Raw genomic sequence first — 16303 nt, 5'->3', positions numbered from 1 at the left:
TAATGCACTTATTGCAAGACTCGGCTCTGTGAGACAGTTTCTTAAACATACTTTAATAGTGGCATAACTGGTGTGGAGTCCTTCCATAACGTGTATTGCAGAGGTGTAGCATGGCATTATACTATGGAATGTTATGACACAGCTTGGTTGGTAGAACAAACCACACCTGCCCTGCTGTGGAGACCGGTCAGAAGACTAGCAGGGACTTTCGGAGGTTAGTGCCGCTGTGTTTTTCCTCCACCCAAACTCTTGTGTGAAGGTTGAGCAAAGGCAATTAACACAAAGACAGACTGACACAGGCCACGTTCACACAGGCCACATTCACACAGGCATTAAAAAACGTGTGAACACAAAAAGCACACCCTTGTTCATTTCAATGAGGTTCAGTGGGGGTGTCGACACGCAGGGCTCTAGCGAAAACACCCGCTGGTTTTTTGGGCATAGAATGTTACCTCGCAGATTCAGATATTACCTTGTGATCGTTCCAATGGAAGATGACATTATAACGTCCACCAAGGTTATGTTTTTACCCACGGTCACTCCTCTGAACTCTGCACCTTGCGATATTTGCACCACCTTATCAGTATCACTTATTTCATTCATTCACTCAGTTTACTCAGTAGTAACATACTTTATTTTAGTATAACATTTATATTTAGGTGTATATTTTATCATTTTATTTTATATATTTTATTTATTTTTGATATTCTATTTATTTATTTATTTTTCTGGTGTAATACTTGTAAGCATTGGCTAGAAGGGAGCCTGTGACCGAAGCATTTCATTGCCAGCGACTGCTGTATGTTATTGTTGTGCACATGATAAATGAAGTATTGAATCTTGAATCTGTCTGTTTGTTTGTTTGCTGGTTGGTTGTTTTGTTTGTTGTCGTCAGGATCACGCAAAACATTACAAAACGGTTTTACAGAAAAACTTGGTGCAAGGATGGGACACGGGCCACAGAAGTAACTCATTCATTTCAGGGCTGATCTGGATAAAGGGGCAGATCCAGGATTATCTTTCTCTCTTTCTTTGACATTGAGATATTGGGATGTTTTTGTTGCTGACATTTATAACAATTTCCTAGGGAATAATTCATTCATCTTGATGAAAAAAGCTCTACTGAAGGCCATTCTACTTGTTAATGTGGTTACTTTTCAGAATTTAAATTCGGGCTCATAGTGTTTGAAACCCCTGTGCACTGTTCAGGCATCTGATGAGCCTTTAAACTCAAGGATCCGTTATCAAAACCAGTCTTTTGAGTCTACCATCACTCATCATGTTGCAGGTTCCTGAAGCAAAATGCTCCTTTTCATCAAAACCCTTTTCAATTTTGAAAATGCACTGCTGATTTAGGTTTCAACTTCCAGCAAAAGTTGCACTTTTTCTGTGTGAGAGGCTGAAGGCCAGTTTGCTGAGAATGTGAGGGTGTAAACATTCGCTGTATTACAGCTACCACTCTTCAGGCACTGGTCAATTTCATACATGTTCCCTTTTAATGGCTCCAACTCCATCCCACTACTCTGCTCTGCGTGTGTGTGTGTGTGTGTGTGTGTGTGTGTGTGTGTGTGTATCTGTTTACATTAAGACCACTGCAAAACTATGTTTTCAGAACTTTCAATATAACTTTACACTAGACCTGCCTCAATTTTAAACACTGTGGAGAATTGGTTTCTTAATCCATCGACTGCTCATAAGATCTGTGTTGTAAAAATTCTAAAGGAGCCTTTACTAGACTTAAGTTGGGGGGGGGGGGGGAAATCCCAGACACATAGATAAGCGCAGACACACACACACACAAACTATTACATGTGGCACCAACATTTGCTATTTATATGATGGAGTTAGACAACAGAGAAAGCAAGGATCTTCCAAGTTGTTTCCTCAGAAAGTAATTGAACTTGGATGGGATTATGAAGCCAGCTGGTCCCAGGCAGTTCAAAGCTGCCTGTTTTACATTATTTACCAACATCAAATTATTTTCCATAATTAGATTTTTTCCAGAGCTTCACTGGGAAACCTTCCAGCCTGCATAAAGTTGAATAAATGAATTACATGCTGAGGAGAGAAGGGCCAGTTTGGGTGAAAAATGCAGATACTGTGGCATCAGAGTAAGTACGTGAGGCAGTGGAACTGCTGGGGTTCTGCTGTTATGCAGCTTTTTTTCATCATGACATTCTGTAAAGCTCTCTGCCAGCTTTATAAAACAGATAATGTGACAGGGACGACATCTCGAATGGGAATTCAGTTGAATTTCAGATTTCAATTACGGTTTTCTTTATACTCAAGGCAGACATATTCTCTTCTACCATCAATGACCAGCAGCACATTATACCAAAGGCTCTACCAACAATGTACCAGAGAGGTGTCAAGATAAGATGAATGAAGAGGAACAAATTTAACATATAATAATATAATATATTATATCAGAAAATATATCTGGGTGTATGAAACATTTCTCTCATGGTGATGAATCCAATGACTGAAAAATTACATTTTCAAAGGTTTTGAATAAATGTTTGTTTTCTCATTTGAAAGAGCATTTTCTTTTCAAATCATGAATTAAATTAAATAAAAAAAATTAAACTGATGGTGAAATAGTGTTGTGGACTTGTGGTGGATTTAGTTGTGAACTTGGCCATAACTGTATACTTGAAAGGTATGATTATTTTAAATCATTCAGATATTTATTTATTGGGGGATTTGTTTTGTACCATGATTACTGATAATTATTAAGCAAGAACTATACACATTTTTGCCAAAGTTCTTTTTCTTTATTTTGAAGATTCCAATAAATTGTGGAGTGCAGTGACACTTCTAAACACATTCACTTCTGCCTGATTGGTGCTGAGCATTTACCTTTTGCTCTTTTCGAGGAGGTTACCGACTTACCCTTATCATGAGGACAGCTTTCCTGATGTCACGGACGCCGTCGTACACCAGACGGGATGCATCAATGAACTCATTCTCCTCGAAGGCCTGTGGGGGGTTTGTGCTCAGAGCCTCAATAGCTACCTCCACTTGTTCAGCAAAACGGGGCATGACTGCAGGAGAGAGAGAGAGAGAGAGAGAGAGAAAAGACAGACAGGAGGGTTAGGTTTATTTCATTTGTTAATAATCGGCCTTTTCAGACGGAGAAAAGGTAGAAGAGGGAAAAAGTATTGTGAAAGTAAAATTATTGATGCGTTGTATCTCTAGTCGAGGACATGATCACACCCTCTTCCTTTCCTCACATGCATCAGCCTCTGCTCGGTTGTGCACTTCAGAAAAATGGGAGATGTCACCCCAAACCTCCTTGTAGGTGAGAACACGCGTTCGCACATCGCACGCCAATTAGCTATTTCACCTTGGCTTACCCAACAGGAAGATGAGCCTGTCTGTTTGCGTGTGTGCTAGTGTGTGGCATCTGGAAAGTAAGTTTGTGTGTGCGTGTGTGTGTGTGTGTGTGTGTGTGTGCAACCTGTGAGGAGACGGCCGTGTGTGCTTGAGTGTTGCAGCACAAGGACGCTAACTTGCAAGCTCAGCCTGTCAACTCACGACATCTATGAAGGGAAACAAATTCATCAAAGTCTTTTGAGGTGAACAAAAGCCTGGGAACAAAAGAAAAGTCCCCATTGACCATAAAATGGTTGGTTTTGTTGTCTGTATCAATTGGCCAGACACTGTGTGTTTAAATGAATTGTGCCGAATGTGAATAGACATTATTCAATATTCAAGCGTTTGGACCGAATGTTTGAATATTTAGCAGCCTACCTTTCTATGTAATCTCCAGTTGAGTCACAATAATTGAATGCAGAGTTTAATAATGTGGGTTTTTTTTCACACTGAGTTTGTGCTGTAGTAAATTATCATGACAAAAGCTCGACGGTACCTGGACGGACAATCGCTGGGCCAGAAGAGAAGCTCAACACTTTACTGTATTATGTGCTTTCTCAAACACGACCAGTGACTGCAACCCCACTACTCTGATTATAGTGATTATTTAAAAAATACTTCTGTTATTATATTATTGTAAAAAAAAAAAAAAACTAACCCTTAGCTACTTTGTAAATAATAAGCAACAAACACATGGATTTTTGAGAGTAGACACTTGTATGTAGACAACACTGATTTAAGAGAACGGCCGTTTTCAGAGGAGAAGACAAGTCTAATGAAGACGGACTGAAAAAGAAAAACTGAGGTAAAAAAACAACTAAATGTTTCAGGCCGGCTGTTGAGCCTCCACCAGAAATCCAACGGTGTGATTTTATTATTCTCCTCCACACTTTCTCGCTCTCCCTTACACGCGGAGTGAAATAAATCAATTAGCCAGCTTGCACTAAAGGTGTATCTGCAGCATACTTATTTGTCTGATATAAAACATAAGCTATAGTTCACCAAACATAAAAGGCACTACAAAAAGTCTCTCCCCTTTTCTTTTCATTTTTAATTCAGTTTAATCCACTTACTGCAGAACCGTAAAATAGGCTTTTGGGAATTGCTGGGAAGGCGTTTTAAATAGAAATATTTAAATGTTCTCCAAGCTCTTAATGAGCAAAGTTGCTGATGGTAAGGGGCAATTTCACTCATTCCAGTTGAAAAATGATGAAGGGAATTAAATGTGACCATGTAGGAATGGATTTTTTTCAGCCCCTAGGCTTAAGCATAGTTCAAGGTAGAAGTTTTGGAAGTACAATGAATGCTGAAAATCCGACGGCAGGGATGTCATGCACCTATATGAGCTTCAAACATCCCAACCTTCACAGTTTCTCATGACTAAATCTCAATTTCACATGAAGACAGCTCAATTTAGACAAGATATTACGAGAGGAGAAATAAAAAACGGTCTCATCCAAACAGCAACGGCATGAAATCGTAAACAGTCAAATTATAAATGGATACAAATTGGAACTACATCTGAAAATGAAGCGCTCCACTCCTCATAGTTCAGTTCTGTTATAATAAATAAGCTGGGCTGCGATCTTAGCTGTTGTCAGTGACATCATCACAGCATTGCGTCTTAAACATGGTTACCATGGTGACAGCGAGTGCTGTTTACAGTTTAAATTGAGCGTAGGAGTCTCTGTCTGTTGATTTTCCTGAGAAACATCCATTCAAAAACTTCCTCCGGATCCTCAGCAGCACACCTGCCAGATCTGAAGTCAATAAGGTGAGCAGTTGTCGAGAAAATCAAAATACATACAGAGACACAGAGATTCCTCCTCCATAACCTTTTAGTATTCTTTCTATCTATATGTGTTGTATTCTTTCTATGTCTATGTTACAACGTGTGTATGTCAGAGTTCTGTGTAGTGTTGTATTTTTAGTGCAATTTTATGTTGGCAAAGGATCACATGACTACTTGTGCTACTATAAGTGATGAACCCACAGAGACTTTTCACCTGACTCGGCACTTCCTCTCTGCTCTGCACAGCTTCATACCATCTTTCAACTCATTGTTTTGGTTGAACAGCCCACAACTTGACTATTTTAGTTCACTCTTACTGCTCTCATCAACTATTTAAAAAACTCACTGCACAATATCAGTCCAGCACTAAACAGCAATAGATAAGATACACATGTGGTGTTACATAAGTACAGATATAATGAGTCACACTATTTGGAATTGTATTAAAAAGGCAACTTATTTATTTTTTGCTATTTCTTACATTATGTTTCTTAGAGTATTTTATTTGAGTCTGTTTCTTTATAACATATCTCTGTTACATTTCCCTCCAGGGATTAGTGAAGTTTCATCTAAACATATTCACATATACACATCTGTGGAATTTCGGGAAAATTGTTTTATTTGAAAATATTTTTTGTCTCAATGTTTAATTCAATAAAGTCTCCTCACTCAAACGCTGACATACAGTGGAGATGAACATCTCCATACTAATCTGTGGGGAAGGGGACAAAGTTCTGGATTTAGTGCTTTTGGCCTGCATGCTCTCCTACACTGTAACCTTGGTTTAAATGTTTCAGCCACCTCCTGCTTCTCTTAAAGCGATTTCCTCATCAGCACTCTAACTCCCACCTCTATTTGCACACTGATTAAGAGACTGTACCTCCTCTGCTCGCACGCTGCCATCTGTTTCCCATCCTGACTAAAACCTCTTTCCCCATCATTACGAACATACAGTGGAAACTAATTGAAAGAGTTACTCATCCGACTCAGCAAGTTTGCACTGTACACCTATAGGCAATACCAAGAGTCCATTTTGAGTATACACTTGCTTCCCTGTTTCCCTTTAACTACAAATTGCTTTCTTTCTCCATATTAGTGGCTTATGATGTTATCTGCAGGGCAGTCTGAGTGAAGATCTTAAAAGAATGCTCAGTATTTATGGTAATCGCCAGCCACTGTGCTCACTGCTTTTAGTCCTCAGAGCTATTATTTTAAAAGTAGACGGTGTGAAGTGTCCTTTCTTCTTCGCCTCAACCTCTGCTACACCTCTTTTTAGTGCACTTGATCCACTGATTTACAGACATGACAAGTGGGTGGCAGCCAGAGCATGTGTGTTACTGCTCACCGCAAAACCCTGTGCTCCGATGTAATAACAAGGAGCGACGCCCCCCCCTGCTATTCTAAATGCACACTGATTTAGGCCATATATGAGATTTTTAATCTACCGTCCCCAGGCACCACATTAATGATGACTTTAAAATGTGTCCCTTTTTTGAGGAGAAGATTAGTTTAAACACAGGGAGTTAGTTGGCAGAAAAGTGTGTCTGGGAAGAAGGGGGGAGGGAGGAGGCCACAACCACTTTCCCATTAGGCTATTGATTTTCCTCCCTCTCAAGGACATGCTTCAATCCGAAGGCCCATGTGTGGACTGTCTGTCAGGAATCTATGGCTCAGCTTTACACAGAAGAGTTGTGTGCCTTGGCTCGCCTGCATTTGGCCTGGCCATAAATCTGACCACACTCAATACGAGAAAGAGGGATGGGCAAATTGAGACAAGGTCAGAGGGCAGGTAGTCTTGATAAGTGTCCGGTGTTGACGTGGCAGCTGCCAAGAACACGGGCAAGTGGCCGCGATTGGCACGAGTGGCCGCGGGCATAAACACAGCTGCAGTCAAATAAAAAAGCAAAACACAAACATCCAACTCAAAGACTCAAACACACACTACACTACACTACACACACACACACACACACACACAGGCAGAGGATAAATGTTTTACACATGCACACCACTGAGAAAAGGAGAAAACGGGAACCACATCAATGAATTCCACTAAAATCCCTGCTCAAATCTCTTAGTGAAATCCTCGGTGACAGCTATTGATTTTTTGGTAGAGTCTCGTTAATTGGACTCAGTTCCCTCTAAAAAAAAGTGTGTGGTCCTATATTCTATTCCTGTGTTGAGCTACACTTAATCATCTTTCCCCCTCGCTGCAGATTTCTCCTTGACTGTGTTCAAATACATAAACATCAAGTGTGTGAGTGTGTGACTGAGGGGAGAGGGTGGCAAAAGTTCACAAGGATCAATAGGTGCTTTATGGTCCAGATCAGATGTGCATGGTAGCCCTTAAGAACCCCAACTACCACCAAGAGGGAAACAGGAAGGGGAAACACAACAGCTCTTCATCAAAGAGAAATATGGAGCCAATGAAACGCGGCTCTATCAATAGTTGCTGGATTCCTGCTTTAACATCTCAGTTAGCACTAACAATTGAGTGGACACGAGGCCTCATTAAAATTTAAGACAGAAGTTCTCCTCAGGGCCATGCAGCCAATGTGAGGCTCGGCTATTTGCTGCATGTGTATAGACTATATCATTGTGGCCTTGAGCTTAGGGTGAAGTAAGGCAGGATGTCGGCCATTTTAAAATCGGCTGCTTGTGGGGGTATTCATCCTCCTGTCAATGTAATGCTACGTTTCCTGCCTAAGTAGGCTACGGGTCTATTGCAGCTATTTATCTGTGCAGACGCTGCTGTGTTTGGGTTCATGACTTTAATCGAATGGAGCAGCTGCATCTGAATGAAGTTTTACTTCAAACAGTGGGAGTTCATTTTTAAAAGCAGCATCTTTTAGATGCAAAACCTCTGATAGAGCTGCAACTAAATCACTTACTTGCAAAATCACAAACTCATTTAACTGCATGCTGTAGATTTTTTCCAGTTTGCTAAATGTAAGTCCATAGACGGTATATAAAGATTGATGACATGTTTCCACTTTCTTCCACTCTCCAGAAATGAAGCCAAAATATCTAAATATCTAAAGTGTTACGCATTTGGAGCCAGAGTCTGCGGAGTAGCGATTGGGGCGTGGAGCCGGAGTCTCTGGGTCCCACGATACATGCACTCGGCCAATTGCGAGTCAGTATCAGCTGCCAATCACAACAGTTCAACCCATTTTTATGGCACCAAATAACTATTGAAAACCCAAATTACTTGGACATACATCAGCGTGATAAGAATTATCAAAAATGATAGAAATCATGCCAAGAAAATTGTATTCAATGTGTATTTTGACTTTTGAGTTCATGTCCGTCTGTAAACATAGAGGAGTCTGCAGCCAGAGGGCCAATGAGGCACTTTGGCTTCACCTTTGAATAGCTCTCATGTCATCCATCTTTATTTACAGTGTCAGACAAGTTGCACACATGACCACCTGCAGGAGAACATTATCATTGCAGCTGTAGTGCAATCCTACAAATGTAGAGCTGCTGAGGATTGAACCCTTTGACCATCTACAGGCCAAACAACCTGCTCATTGTTTCTGACTGGTTTTGTTTTGTGTTGTTTTGATTATCAAGGTTTTATAAGTCAAACCTCTATCACTTGTTAGAGCAGATCAAATATTGAATAAAATTACTATTCATAACTGTGCCACACTGACATGCAGTGTATATCAAATATTCAAATTCAGTTCAAGTTCAGCCTGTGGCTGTGCAGCATCAACATTTCAAGATTTTGTGAATAAATGATAATTAATTCAATTTATGAACACACATGAACCAGAACGTTTCAGCACGTTGTCAAATATCTACAGGAACTGACATTTATTCAGAACCAACAATTCTAACAATACTTGAATGAGTCCACAAACTGTGTGCGTATCTGCCTCTATTCACAGACTGACGTCATGTGTCCATCACAAACCATTACTGGAAACTAAATCTCTTTTATATTGTTACACTGTTTAACACTGCAACAGCACTTCTACCCATTCAGCAATGACTCATGGAATTATTCTTGGAAAGATACATGTAACATTCAGTTATGCAGTTGAAATTAAAAAAAGTTAAAGAGACACGTCAACACAGGTGAACTTCTGGAGCTGTTTTCTTTTAGCCTCTGCTTCCCAACACATCTGTTCTCTCCCTCTCGACAAATACAACCTGACACTGAGAACAGCATGGACTCCCAGAATTTGCAGAAGTTGATTTGTTGCTATAGATGTGTACATCTGTGTGTCCACATCTGTAGGTGTAAACTGTTAATTATCGTCAAAATATATTAGCCTGTGCCTGGTTTATTTTTTTTATCATTTATATATTTTAATTATTTAGAATTAGATCAGGATGGGCACTCTCTCTCTCTCACTCACACACACACACACACACACACACACACACACACACACACACACACACACACACACACACACACACACACACACACACACACACACACACACACACACACACACACACACGTACTCTGACAGTGCCTTTGTGTGTAGGTGCCCTATACAGAATGATGGAGATCATGGACAGACCAAAAGACAGAACATACATTTTCCATTTTTTTATCTGCTCGCTCTCATTTTTCGTGGTTGTAAATAAAACTTTCAGCCCCTTCTATGGAAATGGAATAATATTTACTATGTAGACTGAAACAATAACTATTTAAAAAGCACTGGATTATTACTATGCATCATCAACTGGTCATCAGGTTCAGGATCTAACTATTTAAGCTTGTATCTAATCCCTCTTTTGAAAAAATAATTCAAGTTGTGGTATTCTCTCTTCTAATCCATTAGATTGACATTAGGATCTAAATCTTCAAAAGGCAAAGACCTGATAAGGAAAAATCAGTGTCCAATCGATATGATGCTGCAACACCAACACTTCTCCATGGGTCGTTCTCAGTAATGCTGACATAATGCTTCAGGGCTCTGCTGACTCCAGGAACATGCTCCACACTGCATGGAGGATTAATAGAACCGCAGCACAATTATAAAGTCTTAGCGTGTGACAAGGTTATGGTCATACAAAATTGACCTTAACTGTCCATGAGATATTGCCACTGTACTTCATCAATTAATTACCCCAATCAATTAAACTAAATTATGCATTAATAGAACAGAATGTGCTTAAGATACCATATAACTAGTACTGTAGGTAGTCCATTAGAGTGGAGATGAGCACCAGCACAGGGACTTAGACAGATGGCTGTGTGAGCGCACGTGACTCACCTAATGCTGTTTGCGACTCATCATGTAGCGGGGAGGGGAGCTGATTGTGTCTCTCAATTATCCTGGCAGATGAAAGTAACGAGCGAAACAATAGACACACCGCCTCACTAAATGGGCTCTAATGGGAGAGATAGAAACTGGGGGAGGTATGGCAGGGTGAGAATGGAGGAAAAGTAACACGGGAGGGGGAGGGGGGTCTGGCTAGTGTGAAGGAGGGATTTGTTGTCTGATGTGATTCTGGTAGACAGGTAATTGCTAAATTATGTCTTTCTTTTCATCCTACGTTTTTGTTTGTACATCTTTTCATAATGGTGTGTTTTTAAAGGCATGTTGGCTCCTACTTTTGAGGCTTTTGTTTCACACGGAAATTTAGACAAGAGACTTCTTTTTGTATTTGTTACGAAACAAAATGCCTCCAGGAGCAGATTTGTTTGCTTCTCAATTTGTGAAACATGTTGTGAGCTTTTATTAAGCAGGTAAAGTATGTAAGCATGAAAGGATGCATTTTAAAAAGGAGAAATGTAACACAAGTGGTCAGGGAGTTTGTTATGTACCAGGTCTGCACTGGTATGTGCTGCTTCCAGGAAACAACAGCAGGTTTTCACTTTTTACCAAACTAACCATCTGCCTTTGATAATGCACCAGTATCCGGCAGTCCCAATCTTTGCTGACTCACTGCTGCAGTTTATGCCAAGTTCACACTTTCTACTCGCTGGCAAATTTTGGAATTTGCCGACAAATTGGAGCCAAATCAGTTTTTAATCTGCAGTTGTCGAGTGCTTTTACTCTTCAAAGATGCAGTTAGAGAGTCCCATCGCCACCTCGCCTCCTCCCATTAGGTTTCTAGCAGGCTAAATGCAACTTAGCATAGATTGAACCAGGACGACTTTCTCCATGTCCCATTCATTCACACGCCCCTAATCAGCTGACTGTCAGCTGTTAATGGTTATCCAATCACATTTGACCATGATCTCAAGCAGCTGATCATGTCGTTGCTGTCAAACTTTAAATCTGTCCTCCTCTCTGTCGCTGTCAGCTGTCATTTCAGTGATTCACTGTGACCCCTCCTCCTCCTCCTCCTCAGCCACCTCTAGTCTCTATACTACACAGCCACGCCCCCTTTCAGCCCTGATGACATCACTTGGGTTTTGAGCACCAACAACATTTATTTTTTTCCCATTACTTTCATCTATTATTGTGAACAGCAGTAAACTACATTTAATTGTTTACTTTCAATTGAAGCCACTCCTGATTGAAGTATCGAGATGAATCAGCGACAAACTTAGCCAATCAGAGCACAGGGTGGGGTTGGTATAAAAAGCTCTAAACTCAGAGGGACCAGACATTTGAGTCAGGGGTTCTCTTCTGGTGAAAGTATTGGGTGTGACCCCCCCCTACAATCTCACAATGACTGTTAGACTCCTGAGCACAAGGCCGTTGTGTAATGTGGATCTTCTTGGTGTTAAGATTGCTTTGCATAGAAATCTACATTTTGTTATTCATCTCTTCAGTCCTCATGTCACCAGATTCATGCTCTATGAAGTCTTATAGAAAAAAGAATAAAAAGAAGGTAGAAGCAACACAGTAATCAAAGGTTAATGAAGAAATTCCAACTCCATACCCCCACATCCTCTCAGCTTGCTCTGGTGACCTGCATAGCTCCTCATACTCAAAAACATAAAATTCTCCACGGTACTCCATGTTTTCAGTTTCTGACCTTGAATACACCAAGACAACACAACACACAAACTTCCCAGCATGAAACACAACTCTAGAAAGTTTAGCCGTTGCTCTCTATAGAGTCCTCACATCCCATATGCTGAAAAAATGTCAGTTTTTATTTATTTGTTTTTGGGGGAAGGGGGTAAAGGTGGGACTGAGACGTGCGTTGGCCCTAAATCTGCGGTGCCACGGGGATAAACTCTGGTCTCCTGGAATGTGCTATGACACAGAAGCTTCACAATGATAGAGGAAGAAAAAAACAACAGATAAAAAATGGATGAGAGGTAAGAGTGGCAGAGGAGTGAGCAGGTGGTGTCGAGGGCTTGTGTTAGAGCTAAGATGGAAACAGTGGGACACTGGGCATGCAGGCAATTAAGGTGCATCTGTAATTCACTCACCACACTGAGAAGCTAATGCGAGTAGAGAGCGTGTGTATTTATGTGTGTGTTCGACGAAGAAAAACAAGCCAAAAAGGCTTGTAGCAAAATGTTTGATGCAAGCACAGTCCGAGGGTGAAGGATACGGTGTTAATCTTCTCGGTGTAATAAATTAAAGCTCCCCCCCCCCCCCCCCCCCTTGCCACACCAGCTTTGTGTACAGTGCACTAACCGGTCTCAGACAGAAGCTTGATGGACTCCAGCACGCGCTCAGTGTAAACCCCAGGTTCATAGTTTTCCATCTCGGCGTTAATGATGTGGACCACACGAGCAGCTCGGCCCCGGATGGCTCCAGCGGTCCGGTCAAGAGTGTCCACGTCTCCCTCTTGCAGAGCAATTACGCATTTGTTGACATCCTCAAGGATGTGGTTCTCTGCAGGGAAGCCCCAAAGAAAGACAGTGAATGAGATTGGAAAGACCTTGTAAATGCCCTTGTAAATTGTTGCATTGTACATTGTGTGCTAATGAGTATAATTCATGTTTCCCTGTGAAGGTCAATGAGTTGTTCATTTTATTCTGCACAGTCATAATTCAGTTAGTAAAACCATGTATTTATGTAAAAAAAAGAGAGAAACCAGTTTACAAATGTACATCTGTCAAAAACCCATGAAAAATGTATTAATTTACCTTTACTTTTGAATCCATGTAAAGAACTAAAAGTACATATTTTTTAAATCCTAAGAAAATGACATACAAATGAAAGTCAGATGGAACAAATTCATAAAGCAAAACACAAGCAAACAAAAAAAAGAACCAGCAATGTCTTATCTGATTGTTTGATTCCTGACTCTGGACATTTGCATCCTTCAATTTAATATTTGAAGGATGAAGCTTTGACTGTGGGGGGAGTAAAAATCAGGAACACCCGTTTACCTCCAATCAGCCAATCTGTGAAGAATTAGAATCTCATACCTGACACGGACAGGAAGTCATCCACAGAGGTGATGTCATCCACAGCCTCGGTCAGGATGCGCACCTGCTTCTCCCACTGGTCCTTGAAAACGTCCATGTTGTCCTGGGCCACCTTGCTTTGGGGCCGGGCGGCCAGAGTGAGGGCAGCATTGATGACCTGGTGAGTAAGAAGGGTTACCAGTGTATAAATACCTTAGGTGGGTATCTGTGTGCACGTGTGTGTTTGTATTTGAGCCGATACAAACCATTCAAGTTGGACTTCAATGATTCATTCGGACAAATGTGTATCACTTTCCATCATGACAAATATCAAAAACAACATACTTGTTCTTGTCAAAATCAATGAGAATCACACATCAAGTCTTATCTCACCTCTCCCAATCTTTCCCACTGGAGATCTTTAAACACACACACAGTGGTTTTACTTTTTATTGTGGATTTTAGCAGATGTTTCTCAAAAAGAGTCAAACAGGCCTTTGTTGGGGTCTATTTTTTGCGACAGTTGAATAAATGTATTGATGTTCTAGTGAGTATTAATGAGAGCATAGCATAGAAATTCAACCACAGAGCCCATTTTCATCTTAATGAAAGTTTATAAACCCCGGCTGTTTCTAATTTCTGTGTTCTGAAACATTTATAGACAGGAAGAGAGGTTAATGGCAGACAGCTGTATCCGGCTATGACTACACAGGGTTACATTGTTGGTTTTAAAGTTTCTGTGGGATGTTTAGTGTCGCAGTCATGGATGGCAATTTGTCATTTTGAGTGGCTGCCAAGCTTGAAGAGGGTGGGTCTTATCTAATACGAGCCTGTCGGCGCGCAGAGGCGAAGAAGATCAGAGTTATGAACATATGACAACTGCACGCTTCACATAAACTTTTAGTTGAGGCCATGCTTGGTAATGATTGATAACTCTCATCCCTGTCATACAGTGGCTTCACAGCGTTTTCAGACCACTTGACTTGTTGCTCAGTTTGTGTTAAAGATTCAATTCTAAATAGAGAAATGTGCTTATATACATCTACACTAAAATCTACAGTGACTTTAACATATTTTTCACATTTATTAAACCCATTTCCTCTTTGTTAGTCTGTGAGTGACACTCAAGAGGACTGAGAGAAGTGGCAGCAACAAGATGAGCTCACTGGGGTTTTAACAAGCCCTGCATCCTTTCCTGTTGTTTACCTGTGAGCACTTAAAAGCTTGACAGTCGTTAGATATGACATAAAAAATATAAAACATCAAAAGCAAATTTCCTTTAAACACAGGCTGGGACAAAAAAACAAAAAAACGTGTGCATGGAATTATAAGGATGCACCTTTTCTTTTACGGCTTAAAGAGGATCAGATGAAATTAAATAGAAAAAAAAGTGGAAGGCAAGTATTTTGACTTCAAGGCTTTGATCTGCGTAAGATAGAACATTTGGCTTCAAGCCCCCCCAAAAAAATCAACACTTCTCCGAGTTCTAAAATGGTTGGAATTTAAAAATGTCTTTTAAACAAATCATACCAACAGACGTGTACTTGCACTTTTAATCATAACACTGTGACAGCTGGCATCTGTAGTTTAAACAGACGTGTCATGATTTTCATTCTCCCTGTTCTTTATCACTTCTTTTTATTAGATGATGTCTTGGCTACATTAATCTGATGGAGCAGAGGAGATGCTATCATCTCGACGCAACAGTAGCTCAGGAGTTGTTAAGTGTGTGTGTGTGTGTGTGTGTGTGTGTGTGTGTGTGTGTGTGTGTGTGTGTGTGTGTGTGTGTGTGTGTGTGTGTTTGCATGTGTGCGGATAAGGGACTTGGGTAAACTCTACCCAGAACCGCTGGAAATATCTCTCTTTGTTCTTCCTCTTCTTTGTTCCTTCCTTCCCCACTAACCAAATCTGGGTCTGTTATGTTTTTTAATCTGTCTGTGTTGAGTATGCGAAGAGGTGTCAGGAGACGGTTCCTCCCCAAGTTTTTATTAGTAAGTGGCTCTCAGCAGGTGGACATAGAGTGGGGCCTGGGCATTAGATACTCAATCTTAGATACAGCTTCCCTTCTCCATTTCTATCCTCCATTACTATGTCGGGTCCCCGGTGAATAAGGCCTAACGTTTAACTTGGAAACAGTGGATCGATTTTAACGCCCTCCTTTGCTTACATCCAGAGAAACAGCACTACAAGGTCCTCCTACACATTATTCACAGCTTTTACTCCCAGTCTACCAACTATGATTTGTTCTCTGTCATTGCGAGCTATTACAATTTCTCTGAGGAGGCGGCGGCGGCGGCTTTGAGCTAAACAGGAGAGTTAATAATGCTTGTGTGCTTTAATGTGGGTGAGAGTGTTTGTATAAGTCCTCACCTGTGGACATAGGCTGTCAATCTGGGTGGCAGCCATACGAACCAACTTCACGCCCTCCTCATTGTTAGAGATGGAGCAGGCAAGGTTGGCCACCTGAATAAAGTGAGCAAGGAAAAAGGACACAATGGTTATAACCTGGAGCTGAATGCTTTTCGTCTAAGTCTCAGTAATGAAAAGGATGACATTTTTTTCAGATGTCTAAAACATTCACCTGTGGATATGAAACATAGACTGTATATAAAAATGGACGACATGACAGCTCCCCAAAAAGTGAAGCCAAATCATTGTCTTCTTCCCCTGGTGGCTGGCTGCAGTATAGAGCTTAAACATGCCTCCTCCATGTCAATGGATGGGACACTGACCAGAAATAAAATGTGGAAATGTACGTGAAATAAGGACGTTTCAGGTAGTTATTATCCCACTGATGTTTATTTGTTTTGCGTAATCCTGCTAACTAAGACAGACAGCATACAGAC

At 40.8% G+C, this 16303-nt stretch overlaps 1 protein-coding gene across 1 annotated transcript in view; it reads right to left on the bottom strand.

Annotated features, from left to right (window-relative positions):
* Positions 1–16303, bottom strand: part of ctnna2 (catenin (cadherin-associated protein), alpha 2) — a 283094-nt gene that overhangs the window by 19507 nt on the left and 247284 nt on the right. The window contains exons 10-13 of the mRNA XM_034582981.1: positions 15828–15920; positions 13479–13635; positions 12739–12939; positions 2893–3044 (exon numbers count right to left, since the gene is read on the bottom strand). Coding sequence (XP_034438872.1) covers positions 2893–3044; positions 12739–12939; positions 13479–13635; positions 15828–15920 — 603 coding nt within the window. The remainder of the gene's footprint in view (positions 1–2892; positions 3045–12738; positions 12940–13478; positions 13636–15827; positions 15921–16303) is intronic.

The sequence above is a fragment of the Hippoglossus hippoglossus genome, chromosome 1 (assembly GCF_009819705.1).
Source record: "Hippoglossus hippoglossus isolate fHipHip1 chromosome 1, fHipHip1.pri, whole genome shotgun sequence".
Lineage (NCBI taxonomy): Eukaryota > Metazoa > Chordata > Actinopteri > Pleuronectiformes > Pleuronectidae > Hippoglossus > Hippoglossus hippoglossus.
Note: the sequence above shows the minus strand (reverse complement) of the source record. Positions and strands in the feature narration are given on the sequence as shown.